General features: G+C 45.0%; 1 protein-coding gene across 1 annotated transcript in view; it reads left to right on the top strand.

Annotated features, from left to right (window-relative positions):
• The window catches only part of LOC111958154 (smoothelin), an 80,700-nt gene that overhangs the window by 20,103 nt on the left and 47,221 nt on the right, over positions 1-13,376 (top strand). The window contains 2 exon segments of the mRNA XM_070436976.1: positions 11,373-11,536; positions 13,274-13,352. Of these exon segments, the coding sequence (XP_070293077.1) occupies positions 11,373-11,536; positions 13,274-13,352 (243 nt within the window).

Raw genomic sequence — 13,376 nt, forward strand, 5'->3', positions numbered from 1 at the left:
GTGTGTGTGTGTGTGTGTGTGTGTGTGTGTGTGTGTGTGTGTGTGTGTGTGTGTGTGTGTGTGTGTGTGTGTGGTGTGTGTGTGTGTGTGTGTGTGTGTGTGTGTTGTGTGTGTGTGTGTGTGTGTGTGTGTGTTGTGTGTGTGTGCAGATGGGAGATGGGAGAGATGGGCATAAATGTCTGCAGACTTGAACTGCACAAACAATTGGGAACTGTTTGGGGAATTTTGTCCGTGTCAGAAATGTCCAAAAATAATTGGGCCGCAAAAGTAAAAATGACTACTTTATGTAAATGAATGAGGAGGCGGAATACACCTCAATTCAAACTGTTCTTAGAAAATAAAAAAACGTGTAAAAAAATTATTTGAAATTTAACATAGCCTATAAATTAAAACAGGCTGCGTGCCTTGGCTTGAGTGCAACACGGATTAAATGTACTGTTGCGTACCAATCACATTCTGGAATGGAGAGAACATTCTAACGTGCATAAAAATACTCACGCTGGGGCGACCGTTAGAGATATTTGGAACTCACGCATGAAAGGGTTTTAAGTCCAACAAATCGGTCGTGCAGAGATTCAATTAGACTTGTGTCGTGAGGGTAACAACATGTTCCATATTTGGAGTAGGGCTACCCATCATGCTCCAAGTTGCTGTTATCAGGGATTTCAGAGAGGACGTCAACAGGAGTAAAGAACCAGGCCTGCTTAGAAAGCTTGTGACATGGTGTACAATGATGTTCTGTACAATGAGGGGTCCTCTTTCTTTTGTGCCTGTCCACTCTAATGTAAATGCATTACAATGGTTGCTCTAAGCTGCATGTAGGTGTGAACTCCCCTCATGTGTTGTGCAATACTTTTAGGATCAGATATGGAGATAAAGGTCTGAAAACAATAGGAACAAAGAAATTGGAAACTGAGAACGTGGTTGTTTTGAATGGGAGGCAGAAAAGGGATTCGGCTATTTCAGCCACACCCGTTGCTGACAGGTGTATAAAATCGAGTGCACAGCCATGCAATCTCCATAGACAAACATTGGCAGTAGAGTGGCCTTACTGAAGAGCTCAGTGACTTTCAGTGTGGCACTGTCATAGGATGCCACCTTTCCAACAAGTCAGTTCGTTGAATTTCTGCCCTACTAGAGCTGCCTCGATCAACTAAGTGCTGTTAATTTGAAGTGGAAACATCTAGGAGCAACAACGGCTCAGCCATGAAGTGATAGGCCACACAAGCTCACAGAATGTGAACGCCGAGTGCTGAAGCGCTTAAAAATGTTTTTTCCTCGGTTGCAACACTCACTACCGAGTTCCAAACTGCCTCTGGAAGCAACGTCAGCACAATAACTGTTTGTCGGGAGCAGTTTCAGCATTACAATGCCGCTGTGCACTAAGCAAGGTCCATTCAGAAATGGTTTGTTGGGCGCCCGAGTGGCGCAGCGGTCTGAGGCACTGCATCGCAGCCAACCACGACCGGGCAGTGTCGCAGCTGTCCTCAACCGAGAGACACATGAGGCGGCACACAATTGGCACAGCATTGTCCGGGTTATGGGGGGGTTTGGCCGGCTGGGATGTCCTTGTCCCATCGCGCTCTAGCACTCCTTGTGGTGGCCGGGCGCATGCACGCTGACTTCGGTCGCCAGCTGTACGGTGTTTCCTCCGACACTTTGGTGCGGCTGGCTTCCGGATTAAGCAAGCAGTGTGTCAAACAGTGCGGCTTGGTGAGGTCATGTTTTGGATGATGGATGACTCTCGACCTTCGCCTCTCCAGAGTCCATACGGGAGTTGCAGCGATGGGACAATGCTGTACCTACCAATTGGAGAGAAAAAAGGGTAAAAACGAATAAATAAATATAGAAATGTTTTGTCGATTTGGTGAGGATACACTTGACTGGCCTGCACCGAGCCCTGACCTCAACCCCATCGAAAACCTTTGGGATGAATGGGAACGCCGTCTGCGAGCCAGGCCTAATCGCTCAACATCAGTGCCCGACCTCACTAATGCTTTTGTGGCTGAATGGAAGCAAGTCCCCGCAGCAATGTTCCAACATCTAGTGGGGGGACCAACTCCATATTAATGGCCATGATTTTGGAATGAGATGTTTGACGAGCAAGTGTCCACATACGTTTGGTCATTCATATTTTGGAATACTTTTTATTACGTACAGGCTTCCTAATTTTCACTGTCATTTAGGTTAGTACTGTGGATTAACTACAATTTCCTCATTTTTTGCCTATCACAGCCAACTGTTTTAAAATCACCATTGACCTCAAAATGGATTAAATAGATGTTTTTCCCCTCACCCATCTACACACAATGACATGGTGAATGATGGAATTTACATAATCATTCACATCCCTGAGTCAATACTTTGTAGAAGCACCTTTGGCAGTGATTACAGTTATGAGTTTTTCTGGGTAAGTCTCTTATAGCTTTCCACACCTGGACTATTATTTTCAAAATTCTTCAAGCTCTGTCAAATTGGTTGTTGACCATTGCTATACAACCATTTTCAGGTCTTGCCGTAGATTTAAGTAAAAACTGGGCCACTCAGGAACATTCACTGTCCTCTTGGTAAGCAGCTCCAGTGTAGATTTGGCCTTGTGTTTTAGGTTACTGTCCTGCTGAAAGGTAAATTCATCTTCCAGTGTCTGGTGGAAAGCATACTGAACCCCTAGGATTTTCCCTGTGCTTAGCTCCATTCCCTTTCTTTATCTTGAAAAAGTCTGGTCCTTAACGATTACAAGCATACCCATAACATGATGCAGCCACCACTATGCTTGAAATTATGGAGAGTGGTACCCAGTAATGTGTTGAATCGGATTTGCCCCAAACATAACACTTTGTATTCAGGACACAAATGTAATTGCTCTTCCACATTTTTTTGCAATATTACTTTAGTGCCTTGTTGTAAACATGATGCATGTTTTGAATTGTTTTTATTCTTTACAGGCTTTCTTTTCACTCTGACAATTAGGTTAGTATTGTGGAGTAACTACATTTACTATCACAGCCATTAAACTCTAACTGTTTTAAAATCACCATCGGCCTCATGGTGAAATCCCTGTGTGGTTTCCTTCCTCTCAGGCAACTAAGTTAGGAAGGATGCCTTTATCTTTGCAGTGACTGGGTGTATCGATACACCCTCAAGTGTAATTAATAACTTCACCATGCTCAAAGGGATGTTCAAGGTTTTATTTTTACCCATAGGCGCACTTTGCGAGACATTGGAAAACCTCCCTGGTCTTTGTGTCTGAAATTCACTGCTCAACTGAGGGACCTTACAATTATCTGTATGTGTGGGGTACAGAGACTAGGTAGTCATTCAAAAAAAACTATTCCACTTTGACATTATGGGGTGTTAAATCCCAATCGAATCCATTTTAAATTCAGGCTGTAACAACATTTTGAAAAATTCAAGGGGTGTAAATACTTTCTGAAGGTACTGTATGGCAGGAGAGGGAGAATAAAGAGAAGGAAAGGAGGTGTAGACAGGGACACGTCCAGATGATTAGTAAGGGCTCCCTGTACCAATGTGCATTTTTCAAACTGAAAACTGTAGTGCACAGGTTAATAACCGTCACTATGGTCAAACAAAAACACTGATGAAGAAAGGAGCGTTTCCTGAGCCGAGACACTATTCTCACAGTACTGAATGTTCTGTAGCCAGTATATAGCTCTCTGCTGGACCGAGAGCACTCCGCTCTCCCGGGATGTTCTGTACAGATCACCATGACACTGGTGGGAAAGGAAGGTGGGGTCTCAAGATACAGGCAGTTAGAGGTTCATTAGGTGGTGCATTAGGAAACAGGAGGTGGGTGGTTCTCACAGACAGAAGAGACGAGGGAGGAGGCCGAGAAAAAAAGGCAAGCAGGCGATCCTGTGACATTTGAACCCTTTTCATTTCCTCCATCAAATACACCAAAGATCTGAAGTTATGAGCAGAGCTGGGAGCCCTGTTTCACTGCCCATGGGAAACATGTCAAATTACTTAATGTACTGTGTTTAAAACGAGCTTAAAACGTTTTAATAAGCAGCCTTTTAAAGGCATGCAGCCCCGTGTGAGTCAACTTCCTATAGACTAATGGCATATTTCCATGGAATTAAAACCTCAAACTTGTCCAAAAAGTAATTCAGCTGAAGTAGCCCAATCAATCGCTGTCAATTAGCGGGCGATTATGACGTACCAGGCCCTGCTCATAATGCCCACCAGCTGGGGACAGGCTCCTGAGGACACCACGGTATAAAGCACCAAGCCCACGTCCGTCTCTGCCGGTCTGTGGTGAAACACTACAGTAGGGAAAACAAACCAAAGAAGCTACATACCAGTCCAAGCCTTAATATCACCACAACAATGGTACCACATAGTTAGTTACATTGTGTCACCTACTTATCTCCAGAATGAAGCCTTATAGCTAAGTCTCAGATTATGAGGTCAGGGGAGGACTGCATCTCAAGGGTAGTCCCTTGAGCAGTTTCAGCTTGCTTGTTACAAAGTTATAGTAAATATAGTGTCAAGATTTAGTTGAAAAGTTTATCACGAATTATAGGCATGGCCAAGTGTCAGAAGTCATGTAGACCAGCCACTAAGAAGAGCGGCTTGGCAAGGGATACATGGAGATGTGTGTGTTGCAATCACATACAGTGCTGCTGTCTTGAACTCAGTGCCACAACACTTCTGGCCAGTGCAGTCCAGGTCTTAACCACAGAGGAAAATACATATTGCCATGCTCTGGTCACTCTCCCTGTAGGCCAGGGATGGGCAACTCTACTCCTCAGGGGCTGGAGTGGTGTCACTTTTTCTCCATCCCTAGCAAACACAGCTCATTAAACTAACTGCATTCTAAACTGAAGATCATGATTAGTTGAGTCTAGTGTGTTAGTTGAAGCAAAAGTGTGAAACCAATCAGGCCTCTGAGGACTGGAGTTACTGGAGTTGCCCATCCCTGCTGTAGGATGACGGGCAGGCAGAGACAGTGTCTCTCTCTGCTGTGTGTCAGGGCAGAGAAAGATCAGCCACCAGCTTCCCCAAGGTACCGAGCGACTTACAATCACACGACCTGAGCAACGTCCTGCTGCTACTCCACTCCACTCTGTATTTACTCTACATCATAGCCTACCTCTGGAAGGAATCCCACTCTAATCCTCCTCCCCCCAGCCCAGTCTCAGAGCACAACAAACCCTCAGGCTGTGTTGTAACCTTTTGACTGACAGTGGGTGTGCGCGCGTATTGGTAAATGAAAAAGTATGTCTCCCGTTAAACTGTTTTTGTTCATTTGACGGGTATATCAAACGTGTGGTTTGGGTAGGCATCCTGACGGGCATCCAGTAAGAGCTCAAGTGTTTACGGCTGAAAAAAATATTCAAAACAAAGGATGAAAAGTGTGTATGTGTGTATGGGGGGTGTAATAATTTCCAGAACGGGGGTTAGAGTGTAGCCAAAGCAGCAGATTGGATCAGTGCCTCAGACTCCAGTGTGAGGCCCAGAGTTAGTTTGTCCTTATAAGGGCATAGCACACTCCTCAGAGCGGATTACCAGCTGCCACTGAGGAAGCCAGCCTGACACAAACCGAGAGATAGACAGGAACAAACAGAGGTGAGAGTGATGGACTCAGTAGAGATAAATTGCGCATATAACTGGAGGGTCTCAGGTGTCCTGCTGTCCAATATCATGTTATTTTCTTGGCATCCCACCACTAGCTAGCTGTTGGCTGTCATAAAAGAGAACTGAAAGTCCATCATAACAGACAGGGAAAAGCTTCTGAACCATTCCCCAATGCCACTGGCAAACAACATGAGTAATACATACCACACCCATTTAAAATGGAAATATGATCATAGTATATATGAGCCTTATTGCATATGAGACGGCTGAAAGACTTGGTTTCCTGCCTGGCCCCAGCCTGTAGCTTCCAAGGGGAAATAAAGTAGTTTAATATCCACTGAATAACCCAGGGCCAGATTACACCTCACTATACTGTGCAGACATTGTTTTCAGAGGGGTAACAGAGAGAAAGATGGGAGAGGAAAAGTGATGAAAGGGAGATAGAGAAGGGATCCTCTTCATGCAGGGTCTGTTATGAGGAGTTCCATGCGTGGGCGGGCCCGGCTCCACAAGGAGGCAAAAGGGGGCCTAGCCCCCTCAGTTGAAACGTGTGCCCCCGTCAGTTTTGGTTTTATGTCCCTATATAAAAATTAAAAAAGTAAAAATTGAGTGACAGGTTGCCGCAAAATCTGTCTATTCGCTGTGCTGTGTTAGCACAATGGACAGAGCGCGTCGCAGTGGGTGTATGGGGGCTGTGGAAAGCCTCTAGGCTGGTTAGCGATCACTCCTTTGGGTTTCAATAAAAAGCGGGGGAAAACTCATCTGTGGTAGGCTAAATGAATAACGTGATACGCCTCCGCCTATAATATTTGATTTATAAGGGCGGGGTCAAGCTTAATGTTGAAGTTGCTTCACTCAACTCTTGCCTCACCACTACAGAGTTTAGTTAGCTTCTTAGCTAGCTGTAAAGTGTTAGTGTTATTAGCCTTAGCCTATTTAGCTAGCTCGAAACAGCTAATATGCCACGATATATATATCAAAAATTGGCTTCGCCAAACTACCCAAACAAATCCAGAAGGAGAGCAGCATCAAATCACCAAGGCTACCAGCAAATCCAGCAGCGACGATGCTGCGGAGCTCCAGCTAGTTCCGCTTGCCGAGCCTACCCACCCTTCCACAAGTGTTGCCAGGATAATGGCTCCACAGCCCCCTCCAACTGTTCTTGACGATCTTGGAAAAGAGGAGCCAGCCCAGCTTGGCCTAGAATCCTACACTAGCCGCAGGTTCTCAGTCCAAAAACATTCATTTAATAGCAACTGGTTCATAGGAGAGTGGCTGCAATACTTGGTTACTGCAGATGTAGCATTTTGTTTCCCACGTCAAAAGTTCTGTGTTGGGTCCAATGCTAATGCAGACACGGCCTTCACCAAAGATGGGTATTCTAACAGGATGAATTCAAATAAGAATATGTTCTTAATTGACTAACCTGGTTAAATAAAGGTTAAATAAGAGGTTTTTGTTTATTGTGGTGTACCTTGAAATAAGCAGAATTAAAAATAATTGCAATGCAAGAACACATGATGCCCCTGGGTAAAGCTACATATCGGTATGTTCCATTATAGAAATACAGTGCCTTCATAAAGTATTCACACCTCTTGACCTTTTCCACATTTTGTTGTGTTACAGCCTGAATTTAAAATGGATTCAATTTATATTTTGTGTCACTGATCTACACAAAATACCCCATAAATGTCAAAGTGGAATTTGGGTTTTAGAATTATTTATAAATTAATTTAAAAAAATGTAAAGCTGAAATGTATTGCGTCAGTAAAGTATTCAACCCCTTTATGTCAAGCCTAAATCAGTTCAGGAGTAAAAAATGTGCTTAACTAGTCACATAAGTTGCATGGATTCCCTCTGTATGCAATAATAAAGACCAGGGAGGTTTTCCAAGGCCTCGCAAAGATGGGTAAAAAAAATAAACAAAAAAAGCAGACACTGAATATCCCTTTGAGCATGGTGAAGTTATTAATTACACTTGAGGGTGTATCGATACACCCAGTCACTGCAAAGATAAAGGCATCCTAACTTAGTTGCCTGAGAGGAAGGAAACCACACAGGGATTTCACCATTTAAAACAGTTAGAGTTTAATGGCTGTGATAGTAAATGTAGTTACTCCACAATACTAACCTAATTGACAGAGTGAAAAGAAAGCTGTGTCATGTTTACAACAAGGCACTAAAGTAATATTGCAAAAAAATGTGGAAGAGCAATTACATTTGTGTCCTGAATACAAAGTGTTATGTTTGGGGCAAATCCGATTCAACACATTACTGGGTACCACTCTCCATAATTTCAAGCATAGTGGTGGCTGCATCATGTTATGGGTATGCTTGTAATCGTTAAGGACCAGACTTTTTCAAGATAAAGGGAATGGAGCTAAGCACAGGGAAAATCCTAGGGGTTCAGTATGCTTTCCACCAGACACTGGAAGATGAATTTACCTTTCAGCAGGACAGTAACCTAAAACACAAGGCCAAATCTACACTGGAGCTGCTTACCAAGAGGACAGTGAATGTTCCTGAGTGGCCCAGTTTTTACTTAAATCTACGGCAAGACCTGAAAATGGTTGTATAGCAATGGTCAACAACCAATTTGACAGAGCTTGAAGAATTTTGAAAATAATAGTCCAGGTGTGGAAAGCTATAAGAGACTTACCCAGAAAAACTCATAACTGTAATCACTGCCAAAGGTGCTTCTACAAAATATTGACTCAGGGATGTGAATGCTTATGTAAATGTTGTCATTGTGTTTAGATGGGTGAGGGGAAGAACCATCTATTTAATCCATTTTGAATTCTGGGTGTGGAATAAGTCAAGGGGTATGAATGTCTCGAAGGGACTGTATACCACTACAGTGGGCTCCCTGTATCGATTACACACACCTAGGAGTAAAAAGATAAATAACTGTTTCCGTGTCTGGTTCTTTTTGTTATTTTGTGTTTTTCTTGGCAGGCGCCCAAGTCAAAGGTATGTTTTATTTGCTCTATTACTCATTACTTTCCTGTACCGGCCCAGTCGTTGGCACAAGTTTTTATTTTCCTTCTTCCCCCTTTTTCCAAATGGACAGATGGAGGGAAAGACGGTTACAGCTGCTGGCCTGCTGCCAACAGTCATTTTTCGCCCTGCATGTCTGGACCTATCAGGGTTGAACATATTGGCCAGTTGGAGACTCTTTGGAACCCACCTGATGCTGTTACTTAGTAACGTGCTGTCGGCATGGGGAGTCCTGATGATCACAAGTTATTGTTTCATCTTGTGATCTAAATGTCTGTGTGTGTTGTCAGGATTGGGGTAATTAATCTGGATAGCTGGTAATGCCAGCCAGACCACCGTCCATCTGCAGTCCATCACATTCTCTGTTCATGGGATGAAGAAAGTTTTTATGGCATTCTTCCTCTTGATCAACAGAAATGAATGGAATTGACTCCCTCCCACACAGGCAGCGTGTGGGGGAGTATTTGGTGTGCTTAATTTGTGCTATAGTTGTAGCCTAGCTCTCACCTGTTTTCACTGGTTTCTCTCTCCGGCTCCAGGCGCTCTCTGTTATCTGAAAAATAAATAAATAAATCTCTAAATTACTAAAAGTAAAACACTAAATCCTAGTTAAGAACTTGGCAGAATATTGGGATATGTAATAAAATGATAGCATTCACGCAGCAAAAACCTCATTTTAGATAAAGGGACCGCCCTGTGTGTGTCTGTGTGGTGGAAGTATGTGAGAGAGACACTGCGTGGAAGTGAACACGTGCATTTTCATTTCCTCCTCTCCCGCCTGCGCCCTTGACCCTGTCCTACTCTGGACATGCTTCCAGCCCATGTGTCATCTGTGTGAGCCTGCCTGTCTGTCCCAGTCCCTGACTGTGTGTGTTGCTGATTGCCCTCCTCGCCTCTCTCCACTCCGGAGTCAGCAGGAATGTGAGGAATGACCTGGCCTTTCCCACCCTGCTCTTGTCTGCCCATTTTTAGGCATAATGACGCCCTCTTTTTCCTTCATTTCTCTCCTGTCATCCTTATCCCACCATTAACTACTGTTTTTTTTTTGTCTCCCCTTCATTCATATCTCTTTTTCCTTTCACTCACATACATACATTCATACATACATACATACATATTTTCTCCTCAGTCAAATTATACAGGTGCCCCCTTGAGCAAGAGGCGCTTAGCTCTGTATTTGACCAAACCGCAGAGAGGCCTCAAACTCAGTGACCCTGTGCCTCCCCCATGAGTAGTACTGTACCTCCTGGTTCCTCCTTTACCAGTTACAGGGGCTGTTCAGGGTGGCTTGTTTAAACCCCAGTTTACAACCCCTGCTACCCCTCACACTCCTGTAAGTTAGGGGGCCATTGGCACACTTATGATGTGCCTGGGCCATGTGGGCTGTTTCAGGAAAGTTTTAGGTCTCCCAATGCAGTCTGTCTGCCAGAGGAGATGGGGCTCTTCATCCCTGCGTGTGTTGCCAGGTTGCTGTTGTCTGCTGGAGTAGAGTCCTGCTGCCTGTCCCACCTGACGGGAGACTGCTTTCTCTCCACTCTCCCATACTCTTTGTGCTGCTATCACTGATATTTTAAAGCACCTGGTTTACACATTCTGTGTGCTGCCTGCAGACACACACACATACACGCACACACACTTTTCATCCTGCCTCTGTCTAATAAAACACCTCTAACTGATGAAGCCACTTGAGGATGTGTAAAGGCTCTGTGCTTTGGGATGAGAGCTCTAAGTAGCCACTTCATCGGCGGTCTGTCAACCGCCATCCACAGCACCCAGGGAACTGCTCCATAGCAGAGAGAAGCAACATACCCATAGATGTGAATGTCTATGGGATAGTACCTGGGGCTCAGAGAGAGCTAGAGAGCTGGGCTATCGGTTTACAGTCAGCCTGGCCCAGCCTCTCTCCTAGAGCCCATTAGGTTTACGGTCGGCCTGGCCCAGCCTCTCTCCTAGAGCCCATTAGCTCAGCAGCAGCTGGGACGCTGTCTGTTTCTCATTGTCCGCTACATGCTCAGGTGGTCCTCACTCTGTGCTTTATTGAAGTTAAATGACTTGTCGCCAAACTATAAAACCTCCCATAAGCCCTGCTGACCCTGTGACCCCACCACATTATGGATGTTAAGCCATGACCCAGCAGCAACAGCAATACAAACCTGCCTGGCTCTCACAGACTAATATACAGCTAACACTTCCTACTGCTCACTCTCCATGTTGAACTTCCTTTGATTATTTAACAAAGCAAGGGAAAGTTGCACACTGAGCACTCATAAAAGAAGGATTACGTTTAACTCTGGTCTACGACAGATCAGGCATAACATTTTCAAGATGCTGGGGATTCTGCTGTGTGTTCGGCGGCGCAGGGTGGCCATAACTGCCCTCTCGTCTGAACGCACGTCTTAAGAGGGCCAGATGAGGCTACCGTGCGATGCAGGCCGGAGAGAAGAGGGTAGGGCCTGTTTCCCATGGAGGGGCTGGGGTGAGCATGGAGCCATTCCAGAGGTGCTTTGACTCTATTGCCACAGTTGTTTGACTTTACAGGGCAGAGGAAGGCCAAAAGGCTCCAGCAGCACAGCCAGACTGGCTAATTACCACTCTGGAAATAGAGCATGACCCTCCGTTTTCATGTTGTCTGTTACAAACATTTGTGTTTGTGTGGGTGGGTGTTCTTAAATGGTGGTGGAAGAGTGTCGGCTCTTGGCAGCTCTCTTAGATGTGTGTGTTCCAATGTGCTCTCCATTGCTGACCCTCCCGCTCTTTTCCTCTGTCTGTGTGTGTAGCTGGATGGGACGATGGACCTGGATGAGCGACGGCTGATCCGTTCAGCCATCAGAGAGCTGAGGAGGAGGGAGATGGAGGACATGGAGGCAGCCATGGCCAGAAAACGCTTCCGGCCAACAAATCTCAGCCAGAACGACAACAAAGAGAACCAACTCACACATAGGTGAGCCTCCTGAATCTGAATATAAACAAACACACACGCATACAGACCCCTTACCTATTACAGATTGCACCAGTCCAGGTGAGCTGCCTGGAGACTGAGACAACAAGCACACAAACCCATATAAAGCATTCCCTCTCCTTCTGGGGTGACAGGTAGCCTAGTGGTTAGAGCGTTGGACTTCTACCCGAAAGGTTGCAAGATCGAATCCCCGAGCTGACAAGGTCGTTCTGCCCCTGAACAAGGCAGTTAACCCACTGTTCCTAGGCCATCATTTGAAAATAAGAATTTGTTCTTAACTGACTTGCCTAGTTAAATTAAGGTAAAATAAAAAAATAATTCTCCAGGGAGGCCTTCTGGGAATTTGGGCCATGACACTGTAGATCGGGAAAAACCATAGTAGAGACGGGAGGTGGAAGAACTCATTTTCTATTTTTCGTTATGCAAATACACACCTGTGTAGGCATAACATTTATGTATTCTCATACATTTATTCATACCTCTAATTTGATATCCCTAACAATATCGCTGGCATAGCCTACAGACGAAAGCACACCCATTTTATTAGGCAGCTGGAAGCCATATCCTGGAAGTAAAGACGTCAATGCAGTCGTTTGCGTGCATTTTATTTATTTGTATTTCATTAGTCGATATTGACCCGTTACAGCAGGCTTTAGTGTTTTACTGGTTCAATGATTTGCAACCACCAGGACCCGTCATGCCACTCAGCCACAGCAGACGGACGAAAACTGATGACTTTGCCTTAGCGCCACCTCCGCTTCCTGTCTGTTTATTACACCAGTTTGTTTTTATTAGAATCCAATTAGGAACAGGGTTAACAGGCTAACATCCTTTTGTGTGCCCATCATCATCATTGTGGTTTTTATTTGTTTTCTTTGGGCAGTAATGGTAGTGAGTGAGTTGAGACTGGAGCGTCTAGGCCAAGCCCTGTGTGCGGCTTACTGCTCCTCTCTACTAATTAATGACTGGCTTTACTACAGCAGTTTTACTGCAGCCAGCCAGGGCTCCAGCAGCCTAGCTGACTCCTGTTCTGGGCTGCACTTCAGACCTCCCAGATCCCCAACATGAGGACAATGGCCCTAAGCTCCTACATCTCTACTCCTACTGGATCACATTAGGAACAATGACTGTTAAATTAGTTATATTTGCTTTGGTAGTTGGATTACTTAGGTAACAAAAGTAACAGGACATGCCCCTTTAAAGCTGGTGGAATATGTGTATAAACCACATGTGCACGCATGGGCACGCGCACACGCACACACACAAACAAAAGCCTTCTGAAAGCAATGTTATTCTTTGCTACTCACTGCAGGAATGTAAAATATATATTATCTTCCAACTTCCACACTTCCTCCAATCCCAATAAGACGAGGCGAGAGGGAAAGAGAGGCAGATAGATATACAAGGATGGAGAGGAGGAAGAAGTCTTTGCCAGGCTGTGTGCTTCTCTCTCCTTTACGTGTTTCTCATGCTGGGGAATCTCTTTTTCCGAAGGATGACATTTTTTTCCCGGCCAAGAAAAACTCTGGCTTCTTGGGTTACTCCACCGCCTGCCCGTCACACACTATAGTTCCAAGTGGAGCAGTGAGGCCCACGACACTGCATGATGTCTCCCAATGTGGATTACACTGCCCCTCGGGCAACCCTAACATGTGCAGGTTCAAGCATCACCAACTATCATATAAGCAGCACTCTGATGTGTCAGTGTGTGTTTCTCAGGTCAGAATTGGGGGGCTCCCTAGACGTGCTCTCTGTGAAACTACAAGCCATCCAGGACATTGAGGAGCTGACTGGACTGGTGAGGGAGTGGATGTGCACCACA

Source organism: Salvelinus sp. IW2-2015, linkage group LG33 (assembly GCF_002910315.2).
Source record: "Salvelinus sp. IW2-2015 linkage group LG33, ASM291031v2, whole genome shotgun sequence".
Taxonomy (NCBI): domain Eukaryota; kingdom Metazoa; phylum Chordata; class Actinopteri; order Salmoniformes; family Salmonidae; genus Salvelinus; species Salvelinus sp. IW2-2015.